Raw genomic sequence first — 17,090 nt, forward strand, 5'->3', positions numbered from 1 at the left:
GAGATTCAGAAACAACACAATCAAAGATTCTTTGATTAAATGGATGGAGAATAGAACAATGGATGTGTAACAATGGAAGACAAATATCAAACTTATTGTAAATATCACAGTTAGAGAAAGCTGGTACAAAACGTTGTTTCTCTAGTATTATTTCAGTACTGATGGCCAAAAAAGATCATTCATACTACAAAAATTGCTGGAAATGCAATAATCACAATGGATTATATATGTATGTATGTATGTATGTATGTTTGCATGCATGTATGTATGTATATATATTTGGTAGCAGTCTCATAAAGCTCAACAATTCTGAAACATGATGTATTACAGATATGTTAAATATTGTCTTTCCTTTCCTGTCAACTGTTTCTCTGCTAAGTATCGTTAACAATCTATTCTTTAGATGAATGGCAGAGTAACTCTGGGAGTATGCATCAATATCAAAAATAGCTTCATATTTAAACAAAAACAATTCTCAGATGGAATTTAATTTACCCTAGAAACCATTGATGGACAGTAATTCTGCACATGGACTTGTATCACCTCTGAAATTTGGATTTCTGCTAACATAAAGCTTTAAAATATCTTGCCTATTTTGTGTAACAAGGATAGACCTTAAATTTGATAGAAATTTCTGTTAAATGTCTATTCTGATTAATGATTCTTATCATATTGGCTACTTTTGCCAAGTCTTGATCACTGAATTGATTTCAAGAACCATTAAGATTATTTTATAGGTAGTACTGATCTAACGTTACTTCAAAAATTCTTGTTATGTTTCATTCAACTTGTAAAACTCTTTTTATTCCTTTCTTTTTCCTTCTTTTTTCTTAGCTGGGTTTTAAAATATCAAATTCTACCTATTGACCTATCAGCTGAGAGCAACTGAGTGATAGAACATTTATGAATGGATTGAAGACTAAGCCAGAGGGATTTCAACAGGGAAAGAGAAAAGCAATCTGTACTAGTCCCTAAAGACAATTTTAGAAAATGTGGTCAAAATCTCATGAGATTATCACTTTTCATGGGGTTTTAATATTCCTGCCTGAAAGTACCTAAGACTGCCAACTCTTGTTTGAGAATTGGTAATCTTACAAGATTCCAGACACAAGATTTCAGATACATATATACAGGTAGCCCTCACTTACCAACTCCTCATTCAGTGACCATTCGAAGTTATAATAGCGTTGAAAAAGGAAATTTACAACTGGCCTTGAACTTGTGGCCATCACAGTGTCCCCACGGTCATGTGATCGCAATTCAGGCACTTGGCAACTGTCATGCATTTACGACAGTCACAGCATCCTGCAGTCACATGATCGCCATTTGCAACTTTCACAGCCAGCTTCCAACAAGCAAAATCAATGGGGAAGCAGGCAAGAAGTTGCAAGTCATGGTCATGTGACATCGCACTTAATGACCACACGGGATTCGCTTAGCGACTGCAACAGAACTGAAGTCATATGTTGGCATGGTCACATGATATTTTACTTTATGACTACATCGCTTAGCAACAGAGTTGCTCAACTTACAACCACAATTGGGACTGGAACTTCTGTTGCTAAGCAATGCAGTCGTTAAGTGAGTTGTGGCCAATTTTATGACCTTTTTTGCCATGGTCATTAAGTGAATCTGGCTCCTCCCATTGACTTTGCTTGTTGGAAACCCCCTGGGAAGGATGCAAATGGCAATCACATGACCCCAGGATGCTGCAACCACTGTAAATACATGGTGGTTGCCAAGCACCTGAATTTTGATCATGTGACTGTGGGGATGCTGCAACCGTTGTAAGTGTGAGGACTGGTCGTAAGTCACTTATTTCAGTGGTGTCATAACTTTGAATGGTCATTAAGTGAACAGTAATAAGCTGAGGACTATCTGTATAGACAATTATTTGTTCCTGTGCTAAGCAAAGCATGCTGGCACTCCTTCTAAGGGGGTATGACCGCAATCAGAGACTTTGCATCTAAGCAAAGATTTTTTTTAATCCTCCTGGTTATATCTGCAAACATTCCAGGTCTAAACCCTGGGTATTAAACAACAACAACTCTGTTCTTGGACAAGGTGGTAGCTCCAGAGAAGTCCCCCATGACCACTTCAGAGAAAGCTCATATTGCTAAATGACTTTGGCCTAGCTCTCACTCTTCTGCTGCCAGAAACGCCCTGTTGTAAAACCGTTCGCTGTCCGTAACTTTGCTGGAATAGATGGAATGGCTATCAGATATGTCACCTTGTCTCTCCATCCTATCTCTTCCCTTAGACAAATGCACAGGAAATATTTTAGAGAAAAAGAGACAGGACATGCTGACTAACTCTCTAGGCTGATAAAACTGAACAAATCCCAAACCAAGATCGAGTTTGGGCTCATATGACACGTTTAATCAGGACAGTTAAAGACCTATTAGCTGCATTCATGCCCCATGATAATTTTGGTTACTTTAACCTAGGTTAGTGTTTCTATATGTTAGTGTATAATGTAAACTCAACCCTTCTAATCTATGAATCAATCCACTGCATGAATCCAAAACTTGGATTAGATTAATTCAATAATTAACCTCAATGTATTCTGCGAATCCAGAAAATGGATGATTTCAATAACCATGTTAAGTCTGTTGCCTGAACCCAGACATTGACTGAATTTTCCCATTCTTCAGTTGCCATCCAGAAAGATTCAGAGTGTCAGTCACTGAGAAGAGAATACAGTTGTCCTCGTTAAGCTAAAAAGGACCAAATCTTTCCTTGGTCCTATGACAGGTGGCCCTGAAACTGCAAAAGACAGACACTTTTGCTCATCTTACAAACATCTGGATTCCACAATGTCAACCTGCAGCAAGGAAGGGCATTTTGGATTAATTTGCTCATGTCCAGAAAGACAAGTCTTTCCTTTAGCCTGATAATAAATGCATTTCCTCAGTGTTTCAAGGAAGAGATTTCTATCAGCGAATGATGAGAAAACATTCCAAAGTTCATCCCTCAGGAGCAGTATATGAATCTTGAGGCACAGATGTGGATTAAGGGAATGCAAAATGCCCACTTTCAAGAATCAAATGTCAAGCAAAGCTGCAAGCAACATAATGTATTCTCATTGAGACAATTCATTTCATCAACGACTTTTTGCATTTCCAGGTTTCTGTAATTTTCCATGTTGCTTTCACTGTTATTAATTGCTTTCAAGCCAAAACAAGCAAACAGAAATCCTCTGTCTCTCTCTCTCTCTCTGCTTAACAGCCCCTCCAATAAAAGATTTTCAAAAATCATTCTTTTGCCAAAATGCTTTAAAGGCACACGTAACAGTGATTAAAGTATTTGGCCAGTGAGACGTGAGCTTGAACACTAAGCAGGGCTCAAGGGTAACGTGCTGTTTATCTGTTAAAACTATTTCTATCTACTAATTTCAAAGAATTTAGAAGTGGTTTATAAAATCCTGAGTCAGAAAACCATCTTAGAACAAAAGCAGAAGGGGAAAAAAGAAAAATCAGAATTAAAAATCCCCAATCTAGTAAATGGAGTTTGAAGAAGCAGTATAGAAATAACTATTGACGCTTTTGAACTTTGGTTTCCTGAGAATACCACGCACAGCCAAGAAAATAAACAAATGGATCATCAAACAAATTAACCCAGAATTTTTACCTGAGGTACAAAGGACCAAGCTCAAATTATCCTATCTGGGATACATTATGCAAAGACCCAGCTCTCTGGAGAAGGTTCTAATGCTGGGAAAGGTGGAAGGAAAGAGAAGAAGAGGATGACCAGCAGTGAAGTGGATGGATTCAGTTACAATGGTGATGATTACACTGTTGGAAGATCCAAGGGACCAGGTTGGGATCAGATTGTTCTGAAGATAACCTATCTATGTGGTCACTGAGAATCAACACCAACTTGATTGCACACAATTGATCAACCAATCTATTAAAAGACAAATGTTAGGCAGAATTAATGGCTGGCAAAGACCAACATAAAAGCTTCTACAAAGTCACCTGAAATACATCTGTGTCAGCTTCTGACATCCCAAAGCTTTTGTTATGGTCTTTGAATTAATCTGGACTCCCAATAGCTACATGGTCAGGTTCATGCAGATTTCTTGGCAACATTTTTGGAAGTGGTTTGGAATTCTTCTTCCATGAATTTTTTAATTTCTTAGGATAAGGCTGAGAGTGACTGGTCCAAAGTCACCCAGCTGGCTTTTGTGTCTAAAGGAGAGTAGAACTCAGGTTGTATCATTCCTAGTCCAGAGCCTTTAACCACTACACCAAACTGCAAAGAGCAGAGTTGATTGCCCAAGAAAGATGCCATCACAGAGAATGCCCACTCTTTGCCATTGCCAAACAGCAGTCTGCAAACCATGGCACCAAATGTGGGACCACTTTCCAAAAAATGTGATTGAAAATGACATTTTAGATAACTTCACTGATCTATTGCTCTCCAGCTGTGATGGTCTACAACTTCTAGAATTCCTTGCCAATATTGGATTCTGAGAATGGTAATTCAGCACATTGATGTAAAACCTGGTTGGAGAAAACTGACTTATACCTTCAAACTTTTTCCACTGCCTTCTGATTTCAGACTTCCCCAAAAGAAGAGAGACTGAAGTACCTACCAAGTCTGACAAAGAACCAAGTCCTTCAAGGGATGATTAAAATATCTAGGTATGTTTAGCTTGCAGAAGAGAAGATTGAGATGGGACACGATAGCTGTCTTCAAATATCTGAACAGCTGTCACATTGTAGGGGCTCAGTCTTATTTTCACTTGCTCCAGAAGGTAAGACTAGAACTAATGGGATGAAGGTTCAAGGATGGAGATACATTAGGAAGGACTCACTGACAGTAAGAGCTGTCAATCAGTTGAATAGTTAACCACATGGAGTGGTTTCCTCCTCTCTACTGGAGGTTTTCAAACAGAGGCTGGATAGTCCTCTAGCAGGGAGGGTGTAAGTGAATCCTGCAGTGTGCAGAGGGTTGGACTTGATGACCTCTGAGCTCCCTTCCAACTCGATAATTCTATGAAATACATTAGTGACTATGAATGCAGATCAAAGAAATGGTTGGCTTTTTGGTTTAGGGATCTCTAGAAAAGAAACATGACACTGCTTAGAAATCAGATGTTTGGGATGAAACCCTGGATCCATTTTAGAACAATGATATCATGACAGAATTATTCCTCAAGATATTCCAAGCCAATGGGAGGGTGGATAATTGTTCCAGCAAGGGTTAATGAAAGGGAGAAGAGTGACGTAACACAGAAACATCTGTTACTGTGGACCATCTCTAACCTAGCTGGGATGGGTCTTAGAACAGACTCCCTTCTGCCATAAACAACATAATCAGGACTACTAGTACAATTATGATGTCACGTTACTTGCTACTTGCTAGAATCTCTTTGATTCAGCAAAGGTAGACTGCATGTGGGAACTCTGCTGTCTTATAAGAATGAGAATAGGGAAGGAGTTGGGTATGTGTATGTGTGTTTGCAAGCTACGATTTCAAATGGGAATCTGATTTCCCAGGGAACAAATCTTCCTGCAGATTTGCACATCATCATATCCACCCCAAGGGAGTGCTCGAAGCATCATAAGAGAGTTGTAGTTTGGGGTCCCAAGTAAATCCAAGTTGAAGCTGTTGTATATTAATAAACCCAAAGTTGTGTCCCACTTGCAGGAATGTTTGTTCAAATATAAAGTTTATGTTAAGCTAGGACATTATATACCCCATCCTTCTCCTCAAAATCCCCAAAATATGGAAGCAAAATCTCTACAGTCCAAGTTAGATATTCTGTGGAGCACAGGCGAGCAGCATCCAGGTCTTTCTGCTTGTGCATTCCACTGGCTGCAGTTAGACGCCGAATACCAAGACTTTAGAAATCCAGGCAAAAGAAGAAAAAGTTTCACTTGTATTATAGCCATGCTGAGTTTTTCTCCTCTTCTTTTTTTTTCATGAAAGCCCTGGAGAGGCTCTTTAAACTCACAATCCCAGTATTTACAAGCAGAGTGCTTTTACTTAGAAATTCAACTTCTTCCCCAGAGCTTTAAATCTGCTGCTTTCTGGATTCTCCCCCTCCCTTCCAAACATACACTGGTTCAGAAGCAGACACGGTAAACCACTGGTTTGTCCCAGGGGAGAAAACAACCTCAAATATGATTTTTCAAGAAGCTTCCAGCAGCCTTTGGAAGGTCTACTTGGCATCAATGCAGGCAAAACACTTATGGCTCATCTACTGCTTGTTGGCAGGAGAGAAATGCGCAGCTGCCCTTCTTTTCCCCCCTATTTTCTGTAGGGCATTTTTAACCCCATAGCTATTATGTTGCATTGATTCAAGTCTGCAGGTTAGGTTCCACTCTGTTTCAGTCTGATGTGCAACTAGTTGAAATCACAGCACTGTGCCACAAACATATTGCACATCAGCTGGCACCACTGTTCAGGTCATGCCACCAGATTTAGGCTGCAGGCTGGAATGATTCGAGTCATGCGGAGTTCCCTACACAGCTTTTTATTTTCATTTATTTCTTGTCTTTAGCCGTTTCAGGTGCTACCTAGAAGATGCAGTTCTCCAAGCAGCTATTCTGACTATTCTGCAAAACAATAATTTATTCAGTGCCGTTAATAACACTGTCTTGTTTTTATGATTTTCTGTTTAAAGAGCACCTTCCTTTAGCCCTTCTTGTATTTTGCAGGATGCTGTTTTCAGGATGGTCCCACTGGATTCCATATAGCGTTTGCTCCTGATTTCAACATAATTACAGTATTGGCCTCTTGGATTTATTACCCAAGGGGACAGCCAGCTACAAGACCTCTGCTATGCTCTTTTAACTTGGCTTGGACTGGGCTGCCCTCCATAAAGTATGATGCATGATCACCTCTAAGGGCTGTCATAACTATTATAAGTAAAGACACCTTTAAATTGAGTCTGTTCTCACCTCAGAAGCACAGAGACCTTTGACCAGCTGCTGTGATTGGTCTGCCACCTATGACTTCTTCCTGATGGAGTTACAATATGGCCACAGATTCCTGGGACAACCTCCAGGAGACCATCTCTCTCTCTAAGTTTGTCAGACAATTCATTGTAATTAACTGATGAGTAGAGCTTGAGATAAGGAGAGATAGCAGCCTTTGTCAGGAAGATTTTCCTCTCAGAGAAGGGAGGAATGATGGCTGTTTGACTGCTGACTTAAAAAAGCCAAGAGGTCTACCAGGAAGAGGGAGCTGGAGAAGGAGGGAGGCGATATCTAGCAACTTAAGATGGATTTAGACAATATTGGCTGTTGAGGATCTCTTGTTGGTTTTAATAACAAGCAAAGTTGACTGGTAAACCTGAGATGGACTGAGTGGTGTTATAACTTGTAAATGGGAGCCTAAAGTCTCCCAGAATGTTCCAGGGGGAGCTTTGGGGAAAATTACCAAAGAGTTGCAGGTTCAAGGGTGCCCTGAAGACCACAAAGAGAAAGAGACACTGTCAGACCTTTTCTATCTGAAAACCTCTGGGAGAGGCTGCAGAGAGACAGGGAAGACCAAGTCCTTCCAGCTACTGGGAGAAAGCCAGTATGCTTAGCCCCTTACTGATCTCCAAATGAAACATAGGTAGCGTATTTAGATAGAGAAGGGTTTACATATACCTTAAGCCAACACAGCAGCTTGCAAATGTTTTCAGGAGAAAAAGAATTCACTAAAGCAACTCATGATGCTACAGTTATTAGTCAAGTGTGCAGATGGATCCAGTTGCAAATAATTCTTGCAAAGGAAGACTGTGAAAACTAAACGTAAATCCTCCTTGTTTTACTTGCTGCCATAATACAAGGAGGAAAAAAAATTAAAAGAGGGGCTTTGCACTGTGCTTTGTATCAAATCTTATGCACCCGCTCAACACATGGGATACACCCATGCGCTTGGCCTTTTTGAAATGAGTGAAGCTGGTGAACAGATTCCACAGCAAAATCAGAAGCCAAGTTGTTCCTGCCACACGTTGATTTCTGGTACTTTTCACACTCAGTGCATTGAGATCAAGACCATCTCTCTGGAAATACAGGGGGTGGATCCTGAAAAAAAATAGTTGTATTTGCCTCAAGGGAGATAATCCAGAATTTAAGATGGAAAGTCAGACAGGACCAAATTCTTAACAAAACTTAGGGATAAGATAAGGTAATAATTTTAAAGAAAACTTTCTGGGGGAAATGCTTTGTTCCTTTGGAGACTTCCTTTCAAGCAAATACAAAAATACGGTCGTGCTGCACCCAGGCTGGCCAACTTTTGAGTCTTCTTCCTGAACCTTTTCCTCATTTGGGTGGTTACCCAAAAGAAAAGGAGACTAGAACCCCCCAAGTCAAAAAGCAATCCACTACAGAAGAGGGAAACGCATCAGCTACATGATGGATTCTGTGAGCGTGGAGCACTTCAGAACTTTCAGCATCATCTGAACTATTCCTTGGGTGACCAAGGACTCCAAACCTCCTCTGCCAAACTCAGCATAAGCCCAACGGGAACAATCCCTTCTCCATTTCCTCCCATAATTCACAGCTTCCAAATAATCTTTGTGGCCTTCTCAGCGATAAGCAGATAAAGCATTCCCCGAGTCTCTCACTTTTGCTTTTTTCTCAATTCCAACAGCAGGATTTGCCAAGGGTCTAATTGTCAAATGGTGGAATAATGCCAGAGGGCATAGCAGAGCTGAATGAAGCCTTTGGCAAATCCAGAGGGAGTTAATTATCACATTATTGATACAGATTTAGATGCTTTTCTTAAAAAAAACAATAAAGGAGAGAACTCAGCCTTTCTTCTTGACACACCGAATAAAAGCGAGGAATAATGCATTGTTTGGAAGGCACCCTCAAGTAACTTCTTAACACTAGCAAAGTGATGCTGGTGATCAGTGAGATGATATGGAAGAAAAATACTGTGCGCCCAATTCTCCATCCAAGGCAGAGCATTTTCTATCTTCCCTTTGGTGAAAAGGGACACCTCCAAGTTTTGCTTACCGCACTTCTGAGTTTAAGGAAGGACAGATACAATGTAACCTTCCTGTATTCCACATGTTTGAGTTATGTTAAGGAACAGGACTGGGGTCTGGACTACCCAGGGAGATTCATAACTGAGTCCAGGTTTTAATCCAGATTGCCTTCTCAAAGTCTCAGATTTGATCTGTCAACAGTGACAAACTGGCACGCTGTGAGACTCGTGTAAAAACACAAAGAGGATTAGCATATATTTTTCATAAATATCCTTGGTCCAGGTCATATAGATCAGTTTTGATGACATGATCATACTTCTTCACTCGTTTGCCATACCCTGTTCCAGTTCAGCTCTACTAAACCGATTTGTAAGATGCTGTGGGATTTCAATCAGGGATTTGGCATCGGGCCCAGATGCTTTATCCTCTGCATCCCATCTCTGACAAGACTGTGCAGATCAGGCAGAATTTACTCCATTCTCCTGTTCACCTTTGGGGGAGAGTTCTGATTCTGATTCCGTTTTTTTCCCAAAGGAATTTTAATTAAACCATGTAGGGGGATTTGAAAATCTTTATTTATTGTACAGCACAGAAAGGAGAAGCGAAGGGTGGTGTCATTTTTCTTTTCTAACATGTAAAACGTCTTGTGGGCCTAAAAGGGTGCAGAGCTTTTCACAGAGATGTTTGCTTGGAGATAGAGATGACTTGGGCAGAGTCTGGCAAGATCAGCTGGGATTCTTCTCTTCTTTGGAGGGACCAAAGGAGAGCACAGGGTGCTCTGTAGCATGACCTCTGCCTCTTGTGAGATGTGCTTCTATCTCAGCAGCATTCAAAACCATCAAACATGGACCATCTGTAAGGGCTGGGAATGGGAGAGACTGAATTGTGGCACCTGAATAGAAAGTAGAAGCCAGTGTACATATGGGAAGAGGGACTGAGTCCCTCTTGTGGTGTTCCCTGAATCCTTCACTGTGGGACACCACAAGGCTCAGCTCTCTCCTCCATGCTCTTTCATGTCTACATGAAACCCCTGGAAGAGGATTTCCTGGGGACTTCTAGGGAAGAAATGGCAAACTGAAGAAGGCCCCACTGAGAGCGGAGCTGGCAACCATGGTGAAATGAGGAGCCAGTGAATGGACTGGCTACTTAGAATTCCTCTCTAGACAAGGAGAGGACTTGGGATCGCCCACAAGTTCTCCAGACAGTAGCTCCTCATGATGAGACCGTAAGACAGTGGTCTCCAGTGGGTTTAGAGCTCTAGGAGATGCAGTATTGCCATCTTTGCCCAAACTGCAGTCAGCACCTTTGAAAGGACACTGTGTTTGCCTACTTCCTTTCTTAACCACTTCTGGAAATTGCTTGTTAACTTCTTTTTGGATATTAGGAAGCTTCAGAATGGCAAGTTTTGTCACACTGGGTAAGTCTCCTTGAACCCAAGCAAAAGAGGTTTTATGCAAGTTTAAGGATTTCAAAAATGCTTATTTTGGAATAAACAGCAAAAGAGTGATTAGAACATTGAAAGTTATAAATGGACTAAGGGTCCAGATGGATTTGCAATGATTCTGAAATTAATTGCAATCCTTCTCATGGGAAAACATTGTTGTTCTGAATTCTATAAATATATATATATGAAGATTTTAAAATTAATTATAAGAAACCTTCCCATGGGAAAATGCTGTTGTTTAGAAAAAAATATGATAAGATGGGTCTTTGAAGGTTGGACACTACAGGGAACCAGAAAGACCTAAAAGATTTTAATTAAAGGAGAAGAACACTTAAATTCGACCCACTAATATGGAACGGAGCAAAATACTCTAACTTTGGATGACTTGAAGGACATTTGGGAACAATGTACTCAGAAATTAATCTTAAGATTATCTGCTATTATTATAGACTGGATTTAAAAAAGGTTATAGAAGAGGAACAAGTTTTACTGGACAAGACTGAGGCTGAGGCTGATTTGAATGAGGATTTAAAAATGATAAGCTATAAGAATTGTATGGAAAAAGATGTTACACTGAATATACAAATGAAATCAGCTGATGTCTTAATAACTAAAAGGGATATACAAATAATCAATCAGAAGAGTGACTTGGATAACTTTATTATTTTGAATTTACAAAAGAGATTTGTCAAAGTTCTGAAGGATTTTTTGAGAAGAGACAAGGAGAAAATGAGAAGAAATCGAGTTCTGGGATATTATTTAAAGGGATTAAAGATCAAGATTGTTAAAAGCAAAGGGAAGAAATATAAAGTTGGTTTATTGATCAAGGCTAAAATATATATGTTGCTGTTTCTGGTATCTCTTAATGGGCTTTTGCTTTAAAGATTTGTTTATAGATAAGAAATGAGATATGGAAAGAAGAGATCTCTTCTTGTATTTTTAGAGAAGGTGATAACTTACTGTGTTAAAAGTAAAGGGAAGGAATATAAAGTTGATTTAGTTGATCAAGGTTAAAATATATATGTTATTACTTTTGGTAATCCTTAATGGACTTTTGCTGAGCAGGACTGAAATTAAGCTTTAAGAAGTTGTTTATAGGTAAGAGATGAGATATGGGAAGAAGAGATCTCTTGTTGTATTCTCAAACAAGGTGATAAGTTACTGAAATCTTTTATACTTGTGATGAAGGGGGAAATCATTTCTTTATATATTTCTTTTCTTTTTCTTTACTATACTTTTCTTTTCTCTTTCTTTTTTAGTCTTTCTTTTCTGTACTTTCTACCTTTTCTTTTCATTCTATTATATTTTTAGTTAGTATTAGGTTTTTTTCTAATCTTTAACTGTAAACATTAATAAAAATTATTATATATAAAAAAGAAACCCCTGGAAGAGGATTTCCATCTGTTTGGGGTGAAGTGTCATCAATACACTGATGATACTCAAGTATACATCATCAGACTGGGAATTCTGTAAGGGTCCTGACCGCTGGTTGGAGGCTGCAAGAGGCTGGATGAGTCAAAACAAGTGAATATTAATCCCTGCAAGACAGAAATGCTGTTTTTTAGGTGACTGAACTAGATGAAGTCCAATCCCTAAGTTGGATCTGGAATAGTTGTATTCCCTTTGAAAGAGCAGGCCCTCAACTTATGAGTCTCTGTGGACTGGGGGCTATTGCTCAGGAAGCAGGTGGAAGGTGTTGTCATAAGGGCCTTCACCAATCTTTGGTTGGTGCTCCAACTGTGGGCCTTTTTAGACCAGAATATTCCTGCAGCAATGACTGAGAGCTCATCATCTCATTCTTAGTCCGCTGCAACATACTTTCCATGGGGCTGCTCTTGAAGATGACAGTGGGTCCAAACTGAAATAGCTTGACTGCTGACAAGAGATAGGATCAGCATTGGCACACCATGTTGAGATCACTGCATTGGTTACCAAAGGACTTTTAGGTCCCATTCAAGATGCTGGTTTAACCTTACATGCTTTGATACCCATGGACTGCAGAATCATCTCTCTGGACCAGAAGTAGTAGTCCCTATGCATTCTTCCCAAGACCTCTCTTAGAAAGACCCCTCTTGATCTAATTTAGGTCTCCACCCCACCCCAGATTAAGGGGGTGGGGGCCAGAGGCACATCTTCTCTAAGGCCAGCGGTCACACTTTGGAACATCTTCCCCTTGAGAAAAAAAAGGGGATGAAGCCCTTAACTTGTTTGTATTTTGCAAAGCAATGAAAATCTTCTTTGGATTGAATTGTGGGCTAGATGGTAAACCTGGATCACATTGGAGTTGGAGTTTATTTGGTATGCAAACTGCCGTGAGTTTTGAGAGGTTAGGCCAGTGTAGACATGGTATAATAAATAAAAGGCATAATCAATGTTTATTAAGGCCACATAAATCTATGGATTTGTGCAAGGCTCACAAACATTCTTAGAAATAAATAAAGGGCAACAGGCTGGCATTTGGCTTTAAAGCATGCCAGTTTTCTTTCTTTGGAAAAGAAATAGAACACAATTTTTTAAAAATTGCAAGGTATCTAAATAGTCCCCAAGGGAGATGTCCATAGATACCCAGCTGTTTGTGGCACTACAGTGAGAACCCAAGCAGTACATTAAAACATGGTTTACAACTCACAGATGTTACATTCACCTGAGAGATCACCCTTCAGTCTAGCAGCATTTGAATTCAGCCTAGAGACCATATTTATCCAAATAGACTAAATTTTCAAAATTAAACCAGCTTTCCAAGAGGTGCCCTCCATCCCAATAAATGTGTCTGGGTGTTTGACAGGCTTGTACATGAGTTTGAATATATCTGTGTGCATAAATAAACCTGTCAGAAGCCAGATTCCAAAAAAAACAGGCAGGGCCAGAACAAAAAAATAAATTTATTTTAATTGGACTAATAACTACTAATTAAAATTAATTGCCTGTAAAATAAGGTACTCAATTTATAAAACTAATTGATTTCCCCCTTGGTGTGTTCCAACCATTCTCTTTCTCACACGTGGAAACTCTCTTTTCTCCTTCCAGCAAAAGCAGACAAAAGAAGGGGGGCGGCAGCAGGAAAGGGAAAATGGGAAACTAAGCTAGATGAGGATGAGGCAAAGAAGTGGGGAGGCTACACCCTAAAGGAAAGAAAAGAGAAATAAATCCTCTACTTTTCTTTAGGGACGTGCATCGAAGAGGTCCAAAATGACAGCCACATCTGTGGTTACATGGCTCCAAAGTCTTTTTAGGAGCCCCCCCCCCAAAGTCTTTAAACTTTAATAAATTTAAAGTTTAAATTCATTAGACAACCAGCCCTTCCCAAGCACAGACTACTCATCAAAAAATAGCCATCAATCCTCATTAATAATTGTTTGCAGTCGTTTCAACAGCATCTTCTTGGCCCCATCACTAGCTCACACTTCCAAGTGTGAGCTTCCAAATGTGATTTGACTTCCTTCTAGTTCAATACAATGCTACTTCCATCCCATGGGTCACTCTTCCTTTTCCAGAAAAAGGAGCAACCACCTCAATTGCTTTACCACGTTTTGTCCCCTGGCCCTTTGGTTCCCATCCACTTAGGCTGCTATTCTATCCCCATTCTGTCTTTGACGACATAACTACCTCTTGGGCCTTCTTTCATTGCTTGACCTTATTTGTCCATGATGATGACTTTATAGGTTTGACTCATTTGATTCTCAGCTGCAGCTCAGGCCCTAAGCCATCCTCTGGGATGAGCTATGGAGACAGAAATAACTTTCTACCAGTTATCGTGCCCTAGACAACTCAAAATACCTAGCAGAGATTTCTGGGGGCGTTCACATTGAATGTGTTCAGTTCCTCTAAACCTGGACTAGAGCAGGCTTCCTTTACCTCATTCTTAGCCAACAAGTCAAGAACGTACCCCAAACAGAGCCACACATTGCGTATCACGCTTCAATTTGGAAGGCTCTGTCCTGAATCTAATGTCTTGTCTTGCAGTTGTGCAAAAATTGTTATCATCAAATCGCAGCCCACTCAGACAAGCATTATAGGGCTCATGGTTGTAGGTGTGCTCCAATTTTACATACCATCCATCCTGGGGGACAGGTGCATTCTCCAGTGATGTGGTGACAGGTTCCTCCATTTTGGCATGGACATCGTTGTTCGCATTGGGCTCCGTGACTGCCTGGAGGACAAGGCTCTTCACAACTATTCAGGTTTGTTGCAAGGAAAGGAGAAGGGCAGCAACCCAAGAGAGAGACACACACAAAAAATGTGTAAGTTACAGCACCCTTGCTCCAGGGTTTACACAAATGATCCATCATCCAGTGAATTCCCAATCGACAGTGTTAATGGTAAAATGTAGGTAGCCAATATTTACTGTTCAGAAGAAGACAGCTTTTCTTTCAGAATCCTTTGTTTATTCACAAAGAAAATCACCTCTCTGGCTCATGGAAGGACTATTTTTTGAAGATTCCCCTGTTTTGTGAGATGGGCAGTAACAGGCTGACGTCTCCCAAATCAACAGACCCCCTTCTCAACATGACTGTTCTGGCCTGGCTCCTAGCTCTGAGGCTTTCAAAGTATTGAGACTCCTGATATAAAATGAAAGGTATATGAAATAATAGCCCATTACAGGCTACCAAAAGTAGGTGATGTAACAAGAAAGGTACAAATGGTTGGGATGTGTGTAGGGGTTAAAACAAATTCCACCAAATCATAATGGGCCAGACTTGCATATTTTGCACCCAGGAGATCTATAGAAGGACAAATGCTGGCCAGGGTAAATCTCAAAGAGTGTGTGTTTAAGTCTCCCCTCCAACCTAAAAAACCCACAACATGGTGTGATCACATGACCATTCCAAAAAGCACTAGAAAAGCACCTCAAAGAGCTTGGCACATTCCTTATAATCAAATTCATCTTTCTAAACATTTAAAAAACAGAAAAGAGATCCCTCAGTTACTTTGTAAAATACAGGAGGTAACTGCAACCCCTATCTGCCCCTGAGTCTAAGCTGGTGGATTTCCACATTTTTTAATCATGAAAAACAAATGGGCCAGAAATTTGAAATCTGTCCCTAAGAGCAGACCATAAACAGAGGGGATTTACTGCGGTCTGCTAACCCCTAGAGAAAACTACACATCCTAGCCAAGGCTGGGAAAGTAAATAAAACTTGGAGAAGTCAGAGGCTAGGATCAATTCATACAACCCAGCAGACATATTGAAAATCTAGATTGATGGACTCATGCAGAGGTTGATGCATACACCGAAGCAGCTGTTCTATGAATTTCTAATCTCTCCTATATCCATAATGTTCACAATAAGCAACAACATTTATAAATATTTACGAGAAAATGAAATCAATAACCGCTGTCTCAGAGAAGCAAGCAGTTTTGAACTGACAACAAGAAATATTTTCTACTGCAAGATCAATTCACAGAGAATGATTGGTCTATTAAGGCGTATTAGCATCGGTGTCTGTTAGAAGCCACGATGACATCAGAATGCTGTCATGACATGGGTGATGTCACTTCTCCCCCTCTCCCCATGAACACTCACGGATATGAGCCGTGAGAACTCAAATCGGCTCTCAGTTTGCAATGGGCGAGGCTGACCACGTCGTAGGTCAATTTCCAGGCAACTGGTGGCAATGTGGCATAGAGGGGTACCGAAGCCTCCACCACTCCCCCAGGTCAGTAGAAACCCAGAATTAAATTTTAAAACCTCAGATAGCTGAATCTTGCAAGATCACTGAAACTTGAGAGTATTCTTGTGAGCTTTGGGGCGAGAGCAAGGAAATCTTGCTGGCTCTTGTGAATGAGGTGGTTGAAGTCTTTCAGGATGGGTTGCTCTCTCAAGATTTCAACCCATTTTAATGTTTTTAAAGAAAGGGTTTTGGCTTCATTGAAGCCCAGGATGCTTGTGGAGCCTTAAGCAGAAGATGAGTGTACTGACCCTTTTACTCCAGAAGATAGGTGATGGGAAGTGGTAAACTACAAGCAACCAGGACATTAACAGAAAGCAACTCACCCACCCCCAACTCTAAGTAATTACTTTTTTGCGGGGGGGTGCCTTTGAGTCAGCATGGACTCCTGGTGACTACCTGGACAAGTCCCTGCAGTTTTCTTGGCAACATTTTTGGAAGTGCTTTGTCATCGTCTTCGTCCTAGGGCTGAGAGAGAGGGACCAGCCCAAGGCCATCCAGCCAGCTTCGTGCCTAAGACAGGACTAGAACTCATGGTCTCCTGGTTTCTAGCTTGATGCCTTAACCACTACACCAAACTGCCTACTACGTCCCCTGAAAGTAAAGTCTGTAGCCACTTGACTTACAAAACTCCAGTGTACCCAGGTGCACAATGACATTCTCCTGTATTGTGGTCACAGGTTGCCCCATTGTGACACTGACACTTGAGCAGGCAGCCTTTCCCATAACTTCCTGGCTCACACAAGTCCTCACAGCGCCATCCTTTGTATCCTGGTGCGCACACACAGGCGCCAGTGATGGGGTTACAAAGAGCTCCATTCCGGCACTGGCAAGGGTTGCTGCAATGAGGGCCCCAGTGGTCCTGATCACAACCTGGAAAACAACACAACACAAAACAAAAGAGGTGGGTCCTTTTAGCAGAACTGTCAACCATAACAGCAGCATTTCATTGAGTCACTTGGACGTGAGGAGGCAAATAGCACACGTTTTGCCTACAAGCTCTTTCTCAAGAACATTGAGGAGATCTGCAGAGATCAGAGGG

At 40.7% G+C, this 17,090-nt stretch overlaps 1 protein-coding gene across 7 annotated transcripts in view; it reads right to left on the reverse strand.

The window, feature by feature from the left end:
- MEGF11 (multiple EGF like domains 11) overlaps positions 1–17,090 on the reverse strand; it is a 408,014-nt gene that overhangs the window by 129,239 nt on the left and 261,685 nt on the right. For all 7 annotated transcript variants that reach the window (XM_088139201.1, XM_088139198.1, XM_088139199.1 and 4 more), the window contains exons 7-8: positions 16,675–16,921; positions 14,432–14,552 (exon numbers count right to left, since the gene is read on the reverse strand). In XM_088139201.1, the coding sequence (XP_087995327.1) occupies positions 14,432–14,552; positions 16,675–16,921 (368 nt within the window). The remainder of the gene's footprint in view (positions 1–14,431; positions 14,553–16,674; positions 16,922–17,090) is intronic.

This window comes from Python bivittatus, unplaced genomic scaffold (genome assembly GCF_059951505.1).
Source record: "Python bivittatus isolate LINGU-HERP-01145 unplaced genomic scaffold, Pbiv_v1 ctg000210_np1212, whole genome shotgun sequence".
Lineage (NCBI taxonomy): Eukaryota > Metazoa > Chordata > Lepidosauria > Squamata > Pythonidae > Python > Python bivittatus.